The sequence below is a fragment of the Festucalex cinctus genome, chromosome 4 (assembly GCF_051991245.1).
Source record: "Festucalex cinctus isolate MCC-2025b chromosome 4, RoL_Fcin_1.0, whole genome shotgun sequence".
Taxonomy (NCBI): Eukaryota; Metazoa; Chordata; class Actinopteri; order Syngnathiformes; family Syngnathidae; genus Festucalex; species Festucalex cinctus.
Window position 1 is genome coordinate 6,324,693 of NC_135414.1, and position 23,154 is coordinate 6,347,846.

The window sequence follows — 23,154 nt, forward strand, 5'->3', positions numbered from 1 at the left end:
TGGAAAACGTGAGTCACTCGTATATCAAGGCACCACAGTACAAAGTTTGAAAATACAAATTGACAGCATTATATGAAATGATATTAACTTTCCAATTATTTGCACTGTAGATGGCATGTCCTCCTCTATGACCATGGATGGCCCCCGCAGTGCTTTTTCCACCTCTTCCAGCTCCACCAAACATTGCAGTTCTTCAGCCAGTGACCCTGTTTACAGTGGCAATGTCGACCCGGAGAACAACAGAACTTGCAGAGCTGTACCAGAGAGCCTTGGTGCCGAAGGTGGGGGTGCAAACAGCAATGGCGGTGGTCATTGCCTGCCCACCAACGAGGTTGGAGGAGGGTTAGGTGTGACATCCCAGGAGGATCAGCCACATCAACACATGATGCCCCCGAAACGGCGCACCGAGCTGAACATCTCTCCGCCTCCGCAAGACCTACTCAGCGATAGTCAGATGTCCTGTCAAGCAGAAACATCGTTTGACTCGGAGCACAGCAACAGCATCTGGATGGAGGACTCTCTGTCCAACTTCAGTATCATGAGCATGACCTCTTACAACGACAACACAGAGGTGCCACGAAAGTCACGCAAACGCACCCCACGACAAAGGCCGGGGCCCAAATCTTTGCTTACCAGTGAAGCCAGCATGGATGTTTTTGATGCAGACAGCGCCAAGGGGCCGCACTTTGTCATTTCCCAGCTCGGCACGGATAACAAGACTGGACAAAAAGGAAGGTTTGTACAAGTGTAAATATGGTGTCTAATGACAACAGTGCCATGGTCAGGATCGTGAGGATTAGGCCACCAAATCATCCGCACATTCATGAAAGTTATTCAGTGCTGCACCCATTGCATGAAACACAGCCACAAACAGTAGGAACTAGCTACTGTTGCCCACTGTAAATTACAGTGGCTCTGTCAAAGGCCAAGGATAAGCAGCGCAGATTAAATAAACAGATACAATTCACTTGCTTGATCAAGGGCGTCAACATTGCTTCATGCACCATGGCAACTGTGGAGCACGTTCGCCACTGATTGTTTTAGGTAGGTAGACTTTATTGATCCTGTAGGAAATTCTGGTGAGAAAACAAAAGGAATGTTGTTGGCTTTGGCCATTGTTCAGAGAGCGATCGCCGATCAGCTGATTATTTGGGTAAATAAGTCTGGCTTTCACATTTGCAAGAAAAAAAAAAGGAGGTGCAATTAGGGCTAAAATAAATAAATACTTCTTTTTTTTTTTAAAAAAGGATCAAGCTCAAATTGACATTGTAATGTAGTAGAATACAATTTTCATAGTGCTAAGTTTTATTTTATATATATATTAGGGGTGTTAAAAAAATCGATTCGGCGATATATCGCGATACTACATCGCGCGATTCTCGAATCGATTCAATAATCGGCAGAATCGATTTTTTTTTTTTTTTTTTTTTTTTTTTTTTTTTTTTTTTTTTTAGGATTCACACCTTGAGCATGGAAGAATGTTATATGAACGGCACATTAAGCCTTAATATTTTTATTTTAATGCTGTTCAAATGTGAAACAGATTGCAAACTGTTTGTGTACAGTGGCTCACGGTTATAAGCCTCAAGTTTTAGATAAATATATTCATACAAATCTTACAGTGTACATGTACAAATTTACTGATAGTATTTTCTAAATTTGAATGGAAAAAAATCGCAACAATCGACTTATAAATTCGTATCGGGATTAATCGGTATCGAATCGTGACCATTCGTATCGGGATTAATCGGTATCGAATCGAATCGTGACCTGTGAATCGTGATACGAATCGAATCGTCAGGTACTAGGCAATTCACACCCCTAATATATATATATACATACATATATATATATTTATCATTTATTTAGTATCTGGATAAGTTCAGCCAGTACACAAGAAGTGCAGCCCAAATGTTTGAATATCATTATTTCATGAAGCCACATATTTGTTTGCGTTGTTGTTCACATTAATTTGTGGTGTAATTCACATTAATTTAAACAACATTAGTTAGGTTGTAATTTATAATGGTGTCATAGAGAACACTTAAAAGATTGTAAGTCAAAGTTTAGTAAGTAAATGTAAATGTAAAGTACGTAAATGCAGTAAATACTGTACACTATCATTCATATTAATTCATGGTTCATTTACCTTTATTTTAGCAAAGGCCTACTCTATAAGACCAACACATTTATTTGTAATAAATTTAGGGATGTTCATACCATTTTTTTTTTCCTTTAGTACTCAGCTTATGATTAGTCACCGGTACCGGTACCAGTAGTACTTTTGATACATGAAATTTCCCTCAAGGAAATAGTGACATATAATTTTAAAGACAGACCTGTATATATCCCAATGTAGCATTTTTTATTTTCTAGTTTCTGATGGTAAAACAGCCACAAGAGATGGCCAATCCTGGTATCAGTATTTGCCCATCCCTAAATAAATCTGATATTTTAATTCTGATTACTTTATTGCTTGTTCGTTAAAAAACAACAACAACAACAACAACTCACGAGGACCTTGAAAAAAAATAACCCCATTGTAAATCATAATATTGAATTGGGTGGGGGTGGAAATCACAATTACTATAGAATACTTTTCAAAATTGTTAAGCCAATGTAGAAAAGTGAAGAATAAAAAGTCAAAATAAGCACACAAAGAGAATACACGTAATACTTTTTAAATCATTTTGTTGCGATGTATTTTGAGGATTAATGACAATAATTTGGGGCTGTTCAAACAAGAGGCCAGAGGGTCATACTTTTTGTCTGTTCTTTTTTGCAGTCCACAAGAAAATGCTCAGGCGCCTCATCAAAAAGGAGTTCTAGCCATGCAGTACCCATCTAAGAGTGAACAGAAGGAGTTGAAGATCCTTGTTCAGCCTGAGCCTCAGCACCGGGCTCGCTACTTGACGGAAGGCAGCAGAGGGTCTGTGAAGGACCGCACTCAGCAGGGCTTCCCTACCATCAAGGTAGTCATTTGGTTTATCTCTAGGCAGCCTTGTGAAGCAAATTCTTCACAGAGGCGTGAATGGATGTAAAACATGATGTTAGCCACCCAAATTTAACTCAGCTGATATTCTATTTCAAATATCTGTTCCTTAAACAGTTTTAACACTGCGACACTCATGCTGTTTGTTAGCCCTTCAATGGTGTTTTGCATTGTTAGCATGAAGCTAAGCAGACTTTTCCAAGGCAAAGCTATGTAGCTGTTTGAAATACACAAAGTATACCGGTAATTCTCTTGGTATTATGTTTAGCTTGATGGTAAACCTTAAGAGGGCGTGGCCTAAACCAGCTTGAAGCCTCGTTTTTGAGGACTTATTTAATATCTGTCAAACGGTGTTTACAGTCTTCCCTCGCTATAACGCGGTTCACTTTTCGCGGTCTCGCTGTATCGCGGATTTTTTTTTAAGTGCAATTTTGCATATTTTTTTACAGTAATATACCCATTTTATAAAATTTATGAAGGTTTGAACATTGTCAATGTTTGAACAAGAGAGAAATGTGAGAACATGTAAATGCCTCAATGAGAAAAGTATATAAATTGTGCGGTCGGGGATTTTAGAGCCTTAAAACATTTATAAGAGTTGTAAGACATAAAGCTAACTACTTCGCGGATTTCATTTATTGCGGGTATTTTTTGGAACCTAACCCCAGCGGAAAACGAGGGAACACTGTACTGCCACCATACAGCACCCGTATGTCTTTTTTCTTTTTTTTCTTTTTTTTCTTTTTTTTGTAATACAAGTCCCAGCAAAAATAAAAATACATCACCTGGACAAAACATCACATTAACCTCAAGGCACCACTGTACCATTCAATTTATGTACACCACGCAAAGTACATTCATGGTACAAAAAAAATTGTGACTTTAACTTTAAAGTTAGGGACAATGTAACTACCATAGGCAACACATGTATGTACAGTAGCTACATTTTGTGACATTTTAATTTGAGCGTTTGCTGTGAGATTTTATTAATGTAATGTAAATATTTGTCGGAGCTCATTAAAGGTTGGCAAACACTGACATATCTTTAGAAGCCAGTTAAGAAGTAAACTTAGAATGTACCAATATGATTATGAAAAATCCAACAGCCACCTAGTAACACGTGACCAGTTCATTGCATTTACATGCATTTCTATTTACTAATTTTTGTATTACATATGTTTTACAGTTGGAGGGTGTGAACGAACCAGTCATTTTGCAAGTTTTTGTGGGAAATGATGCCGAGCGGGTGAGGCCACATGGATTTTACCAAGCTTGCAGAGTGACCGGCCGCAACACCACAGCCTGCAAAGAGGTGGACGTTGGGGGCACAACGGTCATTGAAGTCCCCTTGGACCCAAGCACCAACATGACCTTAGCGTGCGTATTTTGTTGTTTGTTTATTGTCATGTTTTGCCAGATAATTTGCAGTTTTAATTAACAATCAAACAATTGGCATTTTTACTGAAGCTGCATGTTTTATGCAGTGTGGACTGTGTTGGAATCTTGAAGCTCCGAAATGCTGATGTGGAGGCTCGCATCGGGGTGGCGGGGTCAAAGAAGAAGAGCACGCGTGCGAGGCTCGTGTTTCGGGTCAACATCCCACGTCTGGACGGTTCAGTGCTCACACTCCAAACACTGTCATCTTCCATCCTTTGCAGTAAGTGAAGCTGTTTGTGTTCACATCTTGTAGATTTAACATAATAAAGGTGAATACCACACAAAATAGTTTTTAGAACCTACCCTCTTTTCTTGCCTTAAGTATAATAATGCAGCTCTTGGTCAGAAGGCTCTGTATTTTGGTGATGTAAACTTAGAAAAGATATTGTGTAAAATCCATTCATTCTTGTGTAATGTGTGATAATGCAAACAGTATGAGGGTGTGGTGAGCTTTATAAACAGGAAGGACGGTTACGGACGTAAGAAAGTTAATTTGGTAGACCTGACATGGGAGGAATTAAAAGGAAGGACGAAACAATAGAAGTGTGATGCAGTTTACACTGAGCCAACACGCAACACAGTAGTATCTTTCCACATACAGTAAGTGCTGTTTATGAATACACATATACTGTATACATGTATGTTTCACTCATAAAACGGTTTTATGAAATGGCCGAGAAGGAAATGTTTTTTTGTTTTGTTTTACACCTTTAGACATCTCCTCTGAGAAAGAACCATTGTTTAAGCTATGCTGTATGTCAACATGCAATCCTATCTATTCCTACTTAACAGGTTTACAGTACAGTATTCATTCTCAAGCAGTATTATCCGGTTTAAGGAAAAGTAAACTGGCGTGTCTATGTTTGGCTTAATTTTGACATATATATGTCATGCTTGACAAAGTGTTTGTAATGTAAAAAAAACAAAACAATTGTGGATGAAATCCAAACCTCTGAAATTATTTCAGTTTACAGCCTTGATACTCCAGCCTAAACTTTTTTTTTTTTTTTTTTTTTTTTAATAAATGAGCACAGTAGCCACTAACACAATCTTAAGGCAATTTAGGAGTGCATGCTGTAACTTGACGTGCAAATTAAATATTCCCATTTACTCTCATTTTCACTAAATAAATACTTTCACAATAAATGCAGAAACAATAAACTAGTTTTAACTCCACATTTTATTGTACTTGTTTTGGCACAACATAAACATAATACTGTATACAGACTGAATGCTAAAAATATAAATTTAATGTTTAGGCTTAGTGCCAGTATTATCAGCAAATTTTGTGTTCCTTGCCACCCAGGCTGCATTTCATTCTCAGGAATTTAGCATTGCACGTACCTTCTGTGTCGACAGCTCAACCGGCGGGGGTGCCTGAGATTCTGAAAAAATCGCTGCACAGCTGCTCAGTGAGGGGCGGAGAAGAGCTCTTCATCATTGGCAAGAATTTTCTCAAAGATGCTAAAGTCATATTTCAAGAGAATGTCTCTGGTAGGAAACACTGGATTTTACATTAAAAATAGATTCTAATTGCAAAAACGCCAATATTTCTAATTTTTCTAATGTTTCAGATGAAACATCTTGGAAGGCTGAAGCGGAAATTGACATGGAGTTGTTTCACCAGGTTAGACTTACTGTAATTGTTCTTGTTTAATTTGAACCGAGTAATTTGTGGCAACCATTAATAAGCTAAGTAGAAGCCACTTGAGATTTGTATGGTGATTTAGATGTAATCATCTTATATGGCTGCTGGTTCAAAGGTTTGAGTGCTCTCTTTGTATTGTGACCTAAATACACAGTCGCGGAGGTGTGTTTCAACACTGACAGTTTTGACCTTTACTCTTGTAAACAAAGCCGTCCAAAGGAACAAAATGCATGAATATTATGCTGCCAAACAGCTTTTACTTAACAAGCTAATCCCAGTGAGATCAACGTGGTTTTTAAAGTTAACAAACATTAACACGCATGATAAAAAGGACAAAATAGCCAGACAAAAACAAACATAGCATGGATAGATAGATACGTAGGTAGGTAGACGGTTGGATAGATAGGTCATTAGACTCATTAAAATGATTCATAAAATCATAAACAAGGAGAACATTTTACAGAAAAACATACAATGATTGCTTCATTCATGATGCAATGGAATGGTAGCCCTCTTCATTAATTATCCATCCATTTTCTTGACCGCTTATTCCTCACAAGGGTCGCGGGGGCTGCTGGCGCCTATCTCAGCTGGCTCTGGGCAGTAGGCCGGGGACACCCTGGACTGGTTGCCAACCAATCGCAGGGCACACAGAGACGAACAACCATCCACACTCATACGCACACCTAGGGACAATTCGGAGTGCCCAATTAACCTGCCATGCATGTCTTTGGAATGTGGGAGGAGACCAGAGTACCCGGAGAAGACCCACGCGGGCACGGGGAGAACATGCAAACTCCACCCAGGAAGGTCCGAGCCTGGACTCGAACCGGAGACCTCAGAACTGGGAAGCGGACGTGCTAACCACTCGACTACCGTGCCGCCCCTCTTCATTAATTAAATTAAGTAATTTGTAACTATTACAAATTGCTTGTAAGAGTCCTACTCCTGAATAAACTTGGGGTGAACAGGTTACGGTTTTTTTTTTGTATGTTTTTTGTTTTTGTTTTTTTTAAATAAATATAATAGAAAGTGGCTGCTTAATTTAAAATGTACCTGAAGAAGGTAGTAGTAATCTTAGAAGAAAGGCAGCGATTGGAAAAAAAACAAAAAAAAAAACAAAAAAAAACGTGAATTGGCATTGGCTGATTTCAAGTGGATTTTATGTGGTGGGACAACAAAGGATATCCTCAGAATTGATGACTGACCTTAAAAATATTTCTCGGTTGTTATAACGTGCTCTATTGCCTTACGGGAAATTGATGTTATCTCGTATTGTGTAAATGATCTGCCTTGCCATTCAAACAGACAATCAAGTGTTTATAGAAAGTATCAATACTGTGACGTACTAAATGCATAAGTATAAAAATATGTTTATTCATCCATTTGTTCTTTTTCTTGACTTCATGTTGCGCCACAAGAATCATTTGATCGTGAAGGTTCCACCTTACCAGAACCAAAACATCATCTCTGCTGTATGTGTGGGTATCTATGTGGTCACCAATGCTGGCAGATCCCATGATGCTCAACCATTTACTTACACTCCAGATTCAGGTTGGTTTCTGTCTGTTTCTTCTGTACTTCAGTTGTGTTCATAGACCTCTAGGGTATGTCAACTTATGAGCACAACTGTACAATAAAGTACATCTTTTTCCATGTTATTCAGGGTGAGCCAAAAAGGTCATCATGGCTCTATTGAGCTCACATTGCACTTTTCTAGTCATGTGTAAATGTGTGATTGCCTTTCTCTTGCAGCAAACACTGAAGTTTTTGTGAAGAAAGAGACATCATCTCCAGTGAAGACGTGTCCCTTTGATGATCAAAGTAAAGATTCTTTCTTTGTAAACATTTTATTATCTAAGGTTAACCAAAGTTAACCGGTTAACATTACTCATTACTCTAACATACTCTCCTTTTATAATATCATACATTCATATAATAATCAAATTGTAATAATGTTATTGAGACTTAGGATGCTTATATGAAAATTAAATAAATGACATCAAATTAGACTATGATGATGCACGTTAAACTGACAAAAGTAGACAAACAAGGCAGCAAGCAAGTCGCTTTCAGTACAATTAGTTCTGTTCTTTGTCATCAGCCGCTTCTTCCTTGACAATTGTCATGTTTTTATGGTTCAATTAAAAAATAAATAAATAAATCAGCTTGTTTGCAACATGGCCCTGGTTGATCTCTTATCCTCAGCTACCACCTGCTGGCCGTTTTTATAATAACCATCATTGCTTCAACCGTTCTCTGCAGTTCAGATGCTGCATCAAAACCATCTGTATGCTCTACCATTAAAAAAAATATAAAAACTTATAAATACGTCTTTGGGGCACTTAAAACATTTAAAATAGAATGTATTTGTATGTTTTTGGGAGCAAATGAGTTAAGAATTGTATTTCAACCTGGTTGTATATTTTAAGAACCATTTATAGTAAATATATACTAATTGGTGGTTAAACTTCTGATACATATTGTTACAGTTCTGATGCCTCGTATGTTGCCTCAAGTGAAGAAAGAGGAAGTCACTCCAATGGAGGTCACCAACAACCTCCAAACCTCTGGGGTGTTCAAGGTAATCAATTATAACCTCGTTATCTGATTAAAAAAAAAAAATACATATATATATATATATATATATATATATAAATATATATATATAAATATATATATAAATATATATATATATATATATATATATATATAAGTATTACTTAAAAAGTACGGATGAGGATTAGGGCCAGGGAAGAGAGAAAAAAAAGTTTGTTAGGATTCTCACTTTATTCTCAGAATTCTGACTTTGATCTCAGAGTTCTGACTTTAAAGTGAGAATTCAGACTGTATTCCCAGAATTCTCACTTTAAAGTCCGAATTCTGACTTTAAAGTGAGAATAATAGTAGCACTGATGAAGTCAGAATTCTGAGGATAAAGTGAGAATCCTGCCAACCTTTTTTTTCTTCACTGGCACTAATCCTCTTCTGTATACAAACAACATATTATATTAACCTCCCAGCCATTTTCACTGAATCAACCCTCTTGGCTCCTGGCTGTTTTACTGGGTTTTGACTGATTTTGCAAGACCCACAGAATATTGTGTTCAATTGCTATAAAAACATGGAACCTACTAAAAGAAAAATCAGAGTCTCTTCTTCATTTTGTTTCCGTTTTGCAGTAGTTAGCATGAGAATATAGCTAAGTTTCATCATGATTCAAAAATCTGCTTAGAACTGTGGGGAAATCAGCTTGTTTTAACATGGCCCTGGTTGATCTCTTATACTCTGCTGCCACCTGCTGGCCATTTTTGTAATAACTAACGACCATTGCTTCAACCTTTCTCCGCAGTAGAGAGGCTGCATCAAAGCCTTCTGTATGCTCTAGCATTTTAAAAAAACCCATAAAAAACATATGAATATGTCTTTGGGACACTTAAAACATTTAAAATATACCGTATTTATACATTTTTGGTAGCAAATGAGTTAATGTTTCGACTTCTGATTGATTCTGCCCGCAGACATTGGACCTCTGTCCAGTCCAGCAGAACCCAGACTTGTCTACAGGCCATCTAAATAACAACAGAGAATTTTCCAACACATTAGCACAGTCCTCAGGTGACCCTGACAAGAGCCAGGCCCCAGTTTTTACCAACACAGAGGCCTTAGCTCCAATCCAGCCAAGAGTGGGTCTTGGGCAGGAGAGGCAAGTCAGCAGTTCTGGGTCTGCGGTGAGGTCATGTGGTGATCCTAGACCTCAACAGCAGCAGCTGCCCATGTTCCCTTCGGGCGAAGTGGCTCAGTTGGAGGAGGCAGTTAGACAACTTAGGCCTGAAGCGTTTCAGACGGACAACTCAATGACCAACCATATTCAGCAGATCCAAAACCAGCAACTTCAGCAACAACAGCAGCAAATTCATCAGCAGCAACTGCAGCAGCAGCAGCAGCAGCAGCAGCAGCAGCAGCAGCAAGTGTTGGAGAATCTACACCAACAGATATTCCAATCTCAAATCCAAATGCAGCGTGTGAATGTGGAGCAACAGGGCTCCTCACAAGATGCTCTGCCAAACCAGGGGTCGATTTTCCAACAGGCTCAGCAGCAGCAACAACAACCAACTCTCTTTCAGCAGACCACGGATCTGCTCTCTATTCAGACCAATTTCCTCCAGCAGTCACCCTCACACCCTTCACCACCAGCGTTCCACAATCCCAGTCCTTTGGCTGAAGCACACGATCCCCAGGGAAGTCTGTTTCATAGCCAGAACGCCTCTCACACTCCAGAGCAGGTGCAGGCAGTGCTCTTTCAAAACCCGATGACCGCTCTACCCTCTACGGACCAGCAACCTTCAACTCCGAGTCTTTTCCTCCCGCAGACGTCTCTTTCAGGCCAGCTTACAACCAATAGTAGCCAACAGCAGCAAATGGCCTTTCTCAGTGCTCTGCAAACGCCTGCCCCCGAACAACAATCTGTGTTTCAGGCACAAGCTCAAACTCAGCTCTCTCCAATCCAACAAGGTGCACAAATGGAGCAGCAGCAGCAGCAGCCATCCCAGCCTCAGGCCCTCTCTCAGGCAAATCCGCAACAATGTTTGTTTCAGAACATCTCTCAGCATGCACCTGCAAACACGCTGTCTTCAGCTCAACAGCAGCCAGCTGGGCTACTATTCTGTAACAACCCCCTACCCAGCACAGACCAGACTTCCAATATGCTCTTCAGCAATCAGGGGCAGATGCCTCCTTTGACCAGCAGCAGTCTGGTTTCCCAAGAGCCCCAGAACGCGTCCTTGCTTTTCTCACAGGCCAGCATGGTGACGGTAAACCAACAGGTCGGCTCGGAGCCCATGGCCTTGGGTAACCCTAATGACGCACGCCAGCAAGTGCTATTTCAGGGTCAGCAACCAATGCAACTTGGAAATGCCACAAACAACGGGCAAGAGCGGTCCGTGGGGCTCTTCATGCCTCCGCCAAACATGTCTTCTCTGCAAGGAGGATTGTCTCAGGAGCTCGTGCAGTCAGCCATGTTTGTTTCACCAAACAGTGTGGCCAACCTCCAGACGACCACCTCATCTCCTGTTCAGCAGCCAGGGACTCTGTTTCAGTCTGCGGTCGGTGGGACCATCAGTCAGCCCAGCCAGCCTCAACAATCTGAACTCTTCCTTTTTGGAATTCAGAACGGTGAGCAATTTAATAGCAGTCTTTAAATCTGTCGCTATAGCAACACCTTTTCTAACTGCTTAACTCATTCACTCCCAGACCACTGAAGCAACCGCCTTTGCTGTTTTACTGGATTTTGACTGATTTTGCAAGGCTCACAGAATTTTGTGTTCTTTTGCTGTAAAAGCATGGAACCTACCAAAAGAAAGATTAGAGTCTCTTCGTTCATCAGGGAACAAAAGTATATTTCCATCTGTTTCTATTTTGCAGCAATTTGCATTGTAATACATAGCTAAGTTTAATCATTAACTCATTCACTCCCAGCCATTTTCACAGAAGCAGTCCCGTTCGCTCCCGGCTGTTTTACTGGATTTTGACTGATTTTGCAAGGCCCACAGAATATTGTGTTCAATTGCTATACAAGCATGGAACCTACCAAAAGAAAGATTAAAGTGTCTTCTTTCATCAGGAAAAAAAGTATGTTTCTCTCTGTTTCCGTTTTGCAGCAATTAGCATTAGAAGAGAGCTAAGTTTCATAAGTTTTCACAAATCTATTTAAAATTGTAAGTAATTGAGCTTTTTTTCTACATGGCCCTGGTTGATCTCCTTTGCTCTGCTGCCACCTGCTGGCCGTTTGTGTAATAACTACCATTTCTGCAACCGTTCTTTGCAGGTGAGAGGCTGCATCAAAGCCTTCTGTATGCTCTAGCATAAAAAAAACAAAAAAAAAAACGTGTAAATGCGTCTTTGGGACACTTAGAACATTTAAAAAAAAAAGAAGGTATTTATACGTTATTGGGAGTAAATGAGTTTAATCACCAATCTGTTTAGAATTGTGGGGAAATGGCTTGTTTTCAACATGGCCCTGATTGATCTGGTATACTTTTCTACCACCCGCTGGTCGTTTTTTATAATTACTGCTATTTTTCTCACCTGGTCACTGCAGTTGAGAGGCTGCATCAAGGCCTTCTGTATACTCTAGCATTAATAAAATAAAATAAAAAACGTATAAATACATCTTGGGACACTTAAAACTTTTAAAATAGAATGTATTTATACGTTTCAGGGAGCAAATTAATTAATAATCCAAAACAGAATTAACTTTAGATTTATTTGTTCAGCCCCACGTGTTCTATTTGGACTGTTTAATTTGGTTGTGTGGGTGTGGTTTCTGTAGAACATCCATCCATCCATCCATTTTCTTGACCGCTTATTCCTCACAAGGGTCGCGGGGGCTGCTGGCGCCTATCTCAGCTGGCTCTGGGCAGTAGGCGAGGGACACCCTGGACTGGTTGCCAACCAATCGCAGGGCAAACAGAGACGAACAACCATCCACACTCACAAGCACACCTAGGGGCAATTCGGAGCGCCCAATTAACCTGCCATGCATGTCTTTGGAATGTGGGAGGAGACCGGAGTACCCGGAGAAGACCCACGCGGGCACGGGGAGAACATGCAAACTCCACCCAGGAAGGTCCGAGCCTGGACTCGAACCGGAGACTTTTGTAGAACAAAAAAAATACAAATAAACATGAACAATTGCATGTAAATGGCACCCCGTATGCAAAAGCTGCATCAAGGTTTTTGGTCTCAACATTCTTCGAGAAATAAGCTGCCTTCTTTTTTTCCCCTGTACATTGCAGATTAATGAGAGCATATTTAAAGTTGAAGATATGAAAGAGTCGCAACAAACAAACCCATTTTTATTATTTCATCCCGTTGCCCAATGAAAATGGATAATGAATTGGATAGATCAAACCTGATCGACCTTTTCATGTTCTCCATCCTGCAGAATGTGGTCAGCTGATGAGCGCACCAGGAAACACGCTGTCTGATCAGATCATAGCCATCAGCCAGTCTGGTCAAAACCAACGGGAGAGTGAGGCCCGCATTCAGTCGCTGTTCAACCAGTCACTGTCACAGTCAGTGACGGCGCAGAGCGGCTTGAAAGCCTCTCAGAGCATGGAGAAGATTGATAGCCTGCTGGTCAGCCAAGAGCTGGGCAACAGTGTAACACGTTCATACTAATTTCCAGAGAAGTCTGGGGAATTGTTTTTCTGTTTCGTTTCTTCGTCATTATTTTATCAAATGTGCTTGAGGGGTCAATATTAGTGGAAGATTGTAGATGGGAATGAGCAACAGATTGTGTTCTGCTCATTTAAGATTTGGTTTGATCTCATTTTAGACTCAGAATTATTTTTAAAAAGACATCCTTTTGAAAACTCCTCAATGTGAGCTATTTGAGTGAAGTAGATAGATTGGCAGAGAAAAATAGACGTCTGTATGTGGAAATGAGGTTAGTGATATGTTTTCAGGATGGTGAGGTAGAAGTGAAGGTAAGTTTGAACGGAGAGTTTTATGAATGTAAAAAGGTGGACCTGTGGTTGAAAGGAATATAGAAAGTATTGAGAGAAACTCTGCAGTGAATATCATATTACAAAATACCATTGTCGACACATTTGTGCCTTTATAGCATTACTTGAGATCACAACATGAATATTGTAAATCCTTGAAGTTTGACATATTTATGGCTTAATTTTTGCCACAGGAGGGTTGATAAGTTGGGCAAGTGCACTCTAATTGGGCTTTAATTTATTTGCATATTGGACTCCAAAGAGAAAAATCATCTGGCTGATATCTAGTGAAATACAATGATGACTGAAGTAAACAATGATTTTTAGTTACTTTGATTAAATGACCTGTTTTTCAAGATGGGTAAAATTACCAACATAATGTTCTTATAGGATTCCTCTGTTAGCCATACTACTATCACATCTTAAAATGTAACATTATTAGCAAAAGGTAGCACTGAAGTTGAGATGACTGAGGAACATTTGAAGCAAAAGTGTTTCAAAGGAAGTAGTAGATGGAATATTTGTATTAGACTGTGTCTACATATAGTACAAATAATAGAATGTAAACGAGTTCAGTATTGTGTTATTTGTCCTTTGGAGTCACATTGAAGGACTCACTTTGCGTCAGGTACGCATAACCAAGACTTGTATCGTTGGTTCAGAAGCTTGCCTTGGACAGGAAATTGTTTGCTTTGCTGTCTCTGCTGAAAGGGTTTCAGGAATTCATGCTGTTAGATTTTTTTTATTTTTTTTTGGGACATCCAGCTCGAAGTGTGACTTTTCGGGCGCAAAATGCAAGAGGCACGCACAAGCTACTGCGTGAATTTCAACACTCCAGCCTGTTTTGTTTGGCATGCTTTTAATTAAGTCTCTACCATGAGAAAAGTTCAAATTTAGGAAGTTGACCTAACTGCTCTTGGGCCAGTCAATTTGTTTGGCTGTAATGATCTGAGAATTTGGACAAAATGATTGCTACCTGAGCCACTGTTTCACTCCAGAGAATGTGTGTTACATACAGTGGATATTAAAAAATAAATAAATAAAATAAAAGTCTACACACCCTTATTCAAATGCAAATCACATTTTTGTGATATGAAGAAATGAGACCAAGGTAAATCATTTTTAGCTTTTCCCACCATTATTGTGGCCTATAACCTTAACAGCACAATCTTTTCAAGAGAAGTAAAAATCAACAAATGAGGTAATGTGGTTGCATAAGTGTGCACACCCGCTTATAAAGGGGAGGTGGCTGTGTTTATAATTACCACAATCACAGTCACAGTTTGTGACTAAAAGAATACCATATCGACAGTGCAGCATGGTCACAGCGTCATGTTTTGAGGTTGTTTTTCTTCGAATGCAACATAGGCCTTCAACAAAGTGGAAGGAATTATGAACAGTTCAAAATGACAGTTAGTAGTACAAAATACATGTTAAAAAGGCAATAATAATACAAAATGTTAAGACCTGTTTGAAAGCACAAAAAAATGTCAGGAAAATATTTGGGATTAATCAGACATGTAAAGGTGAAGGTGTGTCGACTCTAGCACTGAGTTCGAATGTGATTATTCTGAACATAGTCACGTTGCATTACAAGAGGATATTTTTACACTTATGTAACCATGTTATTTAAGCTGTTATTTTTACTTCCCCAATAAATTCTACCAGAGACTAAATTAATGTTGATTTTTTTAAAATAAATAATTTATTTAAATTGTTACATAAACTTTTATAGTTTTATTTATTTAAATAACTTACCAGTATTTTATCCTCATTTTTCTACTTCATAAAAACATGGCATTTGAACAAGGATGTGTAGACTTTTTATTTATTTATTTATTTATTTATTTATTTTTTAAACTGTAAGATTCATTTTCCATTCTCGATAGGGGTTTTCTTCGAATGACCTTCATACTTTACAAATGCAATGGATTTATTTATTGATAAAGTACAGTTTGACCTTCTTTATTCATTCTTGGGTAAGTAGTTTGCGAGTATTGGCTGGCTTTATAAAGAACCTGATGACGGTCCAGTTTTATGGCCCGTTTGCTTGCATTTTTTTTTAGTTTTTCCATTTAATATATGTAAAAATCAAATAGTAAAACATTTATTCTTTTATCCTGCTGTTTTTTTCAGTTTAAAAGTTTCATGGGCTGGTCTCTGACAAAATTCTTAACAAAAGTTTGATCTTTTTTTTGTGTGCAGTTTTTTTTATTTTTTTATTTTTTCGCTGTGTTCCCAACACAGTTGTAATATTGAACCTGCAAAACAACATTTTGGATGATAATAGAAATAGTATGGTGTAACCTTGACTACTGTGATTAATGGCGTGACGGTGTGCTGCTCTTAGCATAGCTGTTTTCAGTGGGACGTTACTCCAGAAGGACACCTGACAGCTCGTGTCAATGGCTCTTTTTAAACTTGTGAAACTGAAGATCTCTAGTGTTTAATATTTATGGTTGTGTTTGTTTCTCCATTAAGTCATTTGTTAGTGGTTTAGGAAAATAGTTTGGCGTATGTATTTATTTGTGTAGTTGGGTTTAGATCTTTCGAAATGTGACTGATGGTAATTAATATATTGTGGTTTGGAGCCCATATCTGCTGATCCCCAATTGGAATCCTGTATTGACACAAAAAAAAAGTGTTTTCTTTGTCTTCTTTTTTTATTATAACAAAAATTACACTTTCACGTCTGTATGTAAGTACACTCCAAACTTTTTTTTTTTTTTTTAAGCAAATGTAACCAAACTTCACAAATTATCCTTTAAAATTGGAACAACTACTGTCAGTATTACAACTAATACAAACCGTTAAGATGTCAGGGTAGCATGAATGCTTATTGTGATAGTACAAAATGGTTGCGAGCATCTCACTGGGGAGGTACATATTTTAATATGCGAGAGAAATGATTGAAGTTCTTTGATACATCACTTTAAATAGAACAAGGTGTTTATTTTACCAGGCTGACTATTTAAAGTATAGTTTGCTCAAATCTCTCTTCAAAATACAACTTCAAAATACAGTGGTGCCTTGAGATACGAGATGGTGGCAGTGATCTCACTTCACAATAAGCAAATAGTGAACAATTCTTCTTCTTCTTCAAAAAAAAAAAAAGACACTCCAGGCTGTTTATTGCCACTCCCAGTTGAAATTTACTCTCAAACTCAACCTAAAACAAAGAATTACATCTTGTGTATTTAAAACAACCCCAATAACAGTATTGGCCTTTCAGTCCGCTAGCTTAATGCTCCTGCTCAAAACCAACACATAGACAGGCACTATAACAGTATGCACTCTCCAATATTTATCCACGGCATAAAAAAAAAAAAAAAGCATTTGAAGGGAAAGGCTGGAACAAAGTAATGGTACACATCGTTAATTTCAATGGGAAAGGGTGCATTGAGTTTTGAGTGTTTTCAGTTACAACCGTGGTCATGAAACGAATTAAACTCTTATGGCAAGGCACCACTTCTAGTACTGTAAATAAATGTGCACGTCATAGACTAGATGTTGCGTGTTCAACACCCAGCTTGCTTGCCAGTGTTGCAACAGTTCAAGCCAAGACACTTTAAAATGTGCTAATAATGATCTACAGCAGGGATGTGATAGATGAATTTTGTTATAAAATGTCTGTCATGCATCTATCCCATTTGTACTGAAGTATCCAATGCATATGTGTGGACATGGATGCACATGTTTTCTGAAACTGCTATGCAGCAAAACTGTAAATGTAGATCCGTTAAGTTTTTGAATACATATATTTTTCTATGTAACCATTCGGTTTTTAACTATGACGGGAACGAAAAGAGTTTTTCTCCCCCTTATTTAAGCTTGTTGAGCTTTTTCTCTGACGCTTTGCTTGATTGCCTTTGATGCCTTTGTGTCTTTGAGGTACCGGGACCAGGAAAACTCAGACTAGATTAATCACATTTCATTTTTAATTCTTGAGCGGCAGAAACCTTCTGATTAATCACAGTTTATTGTTAATTCTTGTGGGGAAATGCTTCTGAATAATTTGTTCTGTATCTGACAGTTTCACCTTTAAATCTCCCATCACAATTGAAGAACTCCCGTTCATTTTTATATTCCAGCAAATAGAAAGTGATTTTTTTTCTTTTAGATTTCAAACCATGTGAACAACTGTCATATCTTAACTTGAAGAAAAAAACAACAACTGTATGTTCAGCCTTTGTTGGGATTCATTTTTCTGTATACTGGCTGCTATCTGTATTAAACTTATACATTATAGATACTTTAATTGTGATGCCTCTTATTTGCAAAATTTGTAATTTTTGTGTACAAGGTGGACATTCACTTGGCTACATTAGTGAACAAGCTGATTGTGTACTGTTCAACAAATATCCTTCAAATTTCTCATTTGTTTTTAAGCAATTGATATTTGACTATATGACAGCATGGACAAGTTAAGTTTGACAACAACCAACTACTGTACCCACAATGAAAATTCTGAAACATAATTAATTGTAAAAATCATATCTGCAACTAGCTGTCGCTTCAGCCTCTATTGATGAAATACAAAATGCTGGTGGTGATGCCACAACACTAAAAACCTGGAATATATGTAAACTTTTTTTTTTTTTTTTTTTAAACCTTATTAATACGAGCTGATATCTTTACATCCTGCTCGAAAGTCGAGAAAATTGCTTTACAAAACACACACACTTGAATTGCTATAAAATAGTTGAGCTGGTAGATGGAGAGAAAAAATAATTTGCAGTCATAATAACCCGATTATTTTCATTTTCTTCTTCACTGCTATTGTAGAACCTAATTTACAACAGCTTGTTAAAGGCATTTGTATATTTTTGTGTTGAATCATTTCATTTATCTTATGTAGTTACAAGTTTTTAAACCCACTCTACCCGAGCTGTTGTTACATTTTCTGTTTGTATTATGTATAATCCACAAATTTTCTCATTCATTGGATTATGACATTGTTGGTGAATGGCTATACTTGTAAATCGTAAAATGTTAATAGGAAAAAAAGGGGGTGTACTGTTACCCTCCTTACACCATAATGATAGGGCGGACACATCAGGGACAACACGGAGGTTTCGCGTCTTTGAAAATTCCGACAGTCCCATAATGCACCACGAGTTGATGGCTTTCATGTGCTGGCACGCATGCTCAGATCCTTCAACACGCAACACCAGGACCATCATGGCTGACGTAACAGCGGCGGACGGCGATAAACTCAGCAAGAAGTGAGTTTTATGCGTTTTTCATCTACTTTTAGTACAAATTACGTTCGGGTCCTCCATTTTAGCTGTATTTGCTGACACAGATTTGTAAAGTGTTGGCAGCAGACGCAACTGCATCTAAGAACGATAGCGAAACAAATTACCCACACGGAGGCATCTTCTTAGCCTACATTTCCCAGGATTCCGTCCTCTTTGGTTAGTGGGAAATGAAGTTTTTAAAATTACGAATAACACACAGTGAGTGTGTGCTTTATGGACGAGTAAAACTACAAGCTCCATAATGTTTTAAAAGGTCGTCCTCGCTTCAACCTGGTAAATTTAGGACTTGGCTTTCTTTAACCATTGTAACGTTTGGGTATTTTAATATGAAAGTGTCCGTATAGGACATAACGTAGGAGAGTATCATCTAGGATATTGGCGTTTTACTAAAGTTGTTTCTTCTGACCTTCCTTTGCTTAATGCTAGCAGCACTGAGCACGTGCTATCTATCTATCAAAAGAATGCGATTTTGAGTTGTGTACAGACAGTAGTGTATGCAGACTTTTACAGGAAGTAGTGTGTACCTATGTTTACGTTGTTGTTTGTCAACAGATGTTGATAGTTGTGCTCATTAATGCCATGTGTAATAACGGAGAACATGGGACTTTTATCAATTTAATAGGCAGCGGTTATATTGCCGTGACCGGCAACTCTCTTGCTAGCCTTAAAGTGAGGAAATCCTGGGCTGCCATAACCGGCTTCTTTATTTATTTATTTACTTACTTACTTACTTACTTACTTACTTAAACCGTAACTCGAGTAGGTTGGCCATGAATGGACAATTATTAGCTCACGTCACAAGTCAAAATGGTGGGCTCGGTGAAAGGACGCTCTCCGCTCATTGATAAGAATTGGACTTTGGATCATTGTAAATTTATTTGTGAGGATTATTTAAATTTCAAAATGTGATATTGTTGGACTATTATAATAATCTGTCTGGTATGTATGCTAGTCAGAAGCAAAAGCAATGCAATACAATACGCCTTTTGTTTTCACTGTGTGAAGGAAGCATTTGCATTGCGGAAATATCAGAAATGTCCGCAAGTTATTTTAGCGTGATGTGAAGGCTGCTGTGTTAGGGTTATTATTATGTTTGGTTTACTATTCTTTTGCATGCCACTAAAGGGGGCCAGTGTGCCACTGAAAAATGACTACTTGCTGTGCTTGCTGTATGCCTTGTTTGTATATTTTCTGCATATATCTCTTTTCCCCAGATTGCTCTTCTGACTGGTGGCTCGGCATGCTTTGCCTGGCCAGGGCAGTCAGGCAGCAGCTGTGCCAAGCCTTTGAAATCAGGGGACAGTGGTATAAACATGCACATCCTTGCACAGCTGCAGTGCCTGCCCAAATTTGTGGGAACCGTTGGAGAGGTGACAGAAGGTTGGTGGCTTTTCCTTTCGAGAGAGAATAACAACCAACCTTTTGTCACCAGGGTCAATGTGGGTACCTTCTAATTAGGGCTTGGTGATAATTCAATATCATTATCGATATCAATGCAAAATGCATTTGCTCAAATGTTTCCTGAGACAGGCATTCTGTGTGCTGTAGGCGAGTTCCCAACGCACACTGAATGACAGTGTAGCTTAAGATTTGTTCAAATAAATGACCAGTCGTCTCATTGATTGCAGCTCTCGCAGTAAGATTTATTGTGCAAACTAACGCCTATGGATGACACATGGAGTAGATAGATGGCAAGACGATCCCTGTCTTTTGATGTGCTAGCTCTGGCGACGTCTAGCCTGCTCCGATGCTCAGCATCACCATGGAGTCACAATCCGGTCAAACAATAACATGTCTTATGGCAATTGGCAATAATAAGTCTGCTACTAAGTAAAAGTAGGCCTCAGATGGTTGGTTAACGCGAATGCTGCACTCCGAGAGTGAACATTGCACGTGACATTACACATTGAAATATGAAATAAACACACTTCACAACTAGTTCAGCAGATAGTGCTAGCCAAGCTGCAAACATGCTTCAACTTGTTTAATTCCATTCCCAGATGGTTAGTGTCAAGTGAATTGGATGTTGCGTAATTAACCACATAACTTATCAGATCCATTACCATAATGCTAACAGACAATGAAAAACGCTGCAGACAGTCTAACGAAATGAACATCGATCGTGCAGTAGTTGTAACTCATGAAGCAATGCTTATTTAAAGAGAGTGAAGCCTCACATGTAGACAGACAGTGTAATAATACTGACATATTTGGCGGTATGGCAGAAATATTACAAGCAATTTTACTCAATGCAACAACAATTGTCAAATAACAGTACACAATAAACAACTTGATGCAATAAGGTGTGATTTCTAACTCTGACCCATAAAGGACAGCAATAATAATGACCTAGCCCTACTCCGTGCATGTATTCTTTATTCTCTGCAAAAAAAAAAAAAAAAAGACTCTTGCTGCATCTTATTGAGTCACTGAACTTCTGAAGAGTAATTACCTTTGTTTGTCCGTGTGACTGTACGCTACTGCCTCCTAGTGGCCAAGTGAAGCACACCAGAAGGAACTGCAATGAATAAAATCATGATGCACACACTGTTGAACCGCTTTACGGTAGACTCGCAATTTATTTATTTATTTTTTCTCTTCAATACTTTGTTACATTGAGGAGTGGGCAGGGCGGTGTTGCAGCCCCATTTTATTAGACTTATTGGTGATGTATATCCTTACCTAGTAACCGTAATCAAGCTTTATTTTTATTTATTTTATTTTTTTTCCAATACAATTGAGTGGGTGGCATTATTTGCAGATTTTTCACTATTCGCAGGTGGCCTGATCCCTGCAGGTATCTGCTGCATTCAACTATATAAATGGCAACAGGTTAATTGTACCTACTATCTAGTGGTAGAGCATGGTATAGGTATCATCTGTAGTAAATTTCCCCTGGGTGTCACTGATCTTGTATCACCTGCTAACCAGTGACTCCTTGGATTCTTCATGTCTTATCAGTGAGCTGAAGAGGCGACTAAAAGCAGAGAAGAAAGCTGTGGAGAAAGAAGCCAAGGCCAAAGATCAGCTGCAGCAAAAGAAGGAATCCAATAATTGCGCATCATCGGACATTGCTGCCGCGGACGAGGAGACGCTCGACCCAAATGTGAGATTCTTGTATGAACGTTGGCTTTTATCCTTCTGAGCCCTATTTACGTTGTTTGCTTTCAAATGCAGCAATACTACAAGATTCGCACCCAGGCCGTTCAAGAGCTCAAGGGTACAGCTGAGGACCCGTATCCACACAAGTATCACGTTGACTTGTCGCTCACAGAGTTCATTGAGAAGTACAATCATCTGCAGCCGGGGGAACAGCTAAAGGATGTTGTTCTCAACGTGTCAGGTATTGCAATGCCTGAATCCTTTAGAAGGGATTGGATTTAAAGGTATAAATAAGAAACGCTTTTCTTCTTGTCTTGTGATTGGCAGGCCGCATCCATGCCAAGAGGGCATCTGGTGCCAAGCTCCTCTTTTATGACATGCGAGGCGAAGGCACCAAGTTGCAAGTTATGGCAAACTCCGGGTACTGAGAGTTTGAGTAAAACATTTTCATAGTTTATCCCTGTTGTCTGAATATTATGTGTATGTATTTGTTTTGGTTCACCAATTCACTGCCAGACATTTTCAAAGCAGTTGCCCATATTGCCAGTCATTCAAGAGCATTTTGACTGATATACCGAGACCCTTACAATATTGTTCCGTGACAAAAAACACCAAACCTTTAAAAGGTTTTTTTTTTAAGAAAAAAAAAAAAGAAAAAAGAAAAAAAACACCAAACCTATCAAAACAAAAAGTAGATTCTGTATCACCAGAAGAAAAAAGTTAGTCTGTTGTTTTTGCTAGAACATTACACCAAAAACATAGTTTTCTGATTAAAAAAAAAAAAAAAGCAGAGGAAAAAATGATTTTTGTGAGAACAATGACATTGATGCTAATATGTTTTGCTTTTGTGACACTTCAAACTATTAATAAAACAAAATAAAAGGTTTTTGATGACAAAAAAAACAGAAGGCAAAGTCATGGATTCTCCAACTTCTTGCTTTCTTCAACATTGAGTTTTTTCTCACCCCGTCAGGAACTACAAATCTGAGGAAGACTTTGTGGCCATCAACAACAAGCTCCGGCGCGGCGACATCATCGGTGTCCGTGGAAACCCGGGAAAGACTAAAAAGGGGGAGCTGTCCATCATCCCCATCGAGATGACGCTGCTCTCGCCTTGTCTCCACATGCTGCCTCACCTCCATTTTGGACTTAAAGACAAGGTAATACAGGCCACTATAACCACATTTGGCTATTAATTATCTTTAA

General features: G+C 38.7%; 2 protein-coding genes across 7 annotated transcripts in view; both read left to right on the forward strand.

The window, feature by feature from the left end:
• nfat5b (nuclear factor of activated T cells 5b) overlaps positions 1–17,837 on the forward strand; it is a 38,999-nt gene extending 21,162 nt beyond the window's left edge. For 3 of the 4 annotated variants that reach the window (XM_077518470.1, XM_077518471.1, XM_077518472.1), the window contains exons 3-13: positions 111–735; positions 2,786–2,972; positions 4,179–4,369; positions 4,477–4,649; positions 5,789–5,923; positions 6,004–6,056; positions 7,499–7,631; positions 7,833–7,901; positions 8,570–8,661; positions 9,599–11,252; positions 13,024–17,837. In XM_077518470.1, the coding sequence (XP_077374596.1) occupies positions 111–735; positions 2,786–2,972; positions 4,179–4,369; positions 4,477–4,649; positions 5,789–5,923; positions 6,004–6,056; positions 7,499–7,631; positions 7,833–7,901; positions 8,570–8,661; positions 9,599–11,252; positions 13,024–13,259 (3,548 nt within the window). In that variant the 3' untranslated portion in view covers positions 13,260–17,837. Of the gene's footprint in view, positions 1–110; positions 736–2,785; positions 2,973–4,178; positions 4,370–4,476; positions 4,650–5,788; positions 5,924–6,003; positions 6,057–7,498; positions 7,632–7,832; positions 7,902–8,569; positions 8,662–9,598; positions 11,253–11,330; positions 11,578–13,023 lie in introns of those variants that run through there. The other variant, XM_077518473.1, reaches the window with a different exon arrangement.
• An 831-nt stretch (positions 17,838–18,668) lies between these two features.
• Positions 18,669–23,154, forward strand: part of kars1 (lysyl-tRNA synthetase 1) — a 15,167-nt gene continuing 10,681 nt past the window's right edge. The window contains exons 1-6 of one of the 3 annotated variants that reach the window (XM_077518474.1): positions 18,709–18,810; positions 20,061–20,226; positions 21,808–21,952; positions 22,024–22,189; positions 22,276–22,369; positions 22,922–23,108. In XM_077518474.1, coding sequence (XP_077374600.1) covers positions 20,087–20,226; positions 21,808–21,952; positions 22,024–22,189; positions 22,276–22,369; positions 22,922–23,108 — 732 coding nt within the window. In that variant the 5' untranslated portion in view covers positions 18,709–18,810; positions 20,061–20,086. Of the gene's footprint in view, positions 18,811–19,060; positions 19,120–20,060; positions 20,227–21,807; positions 21,953–22,023; positions 22,190–22,275; positions 22,370–22,921; positions 23,109–23,154 lie in introns of those variants that run through there. The other 2 variants (XM_077518475.1, XM_077518476.1) reach the window with 2 other exon arrangements.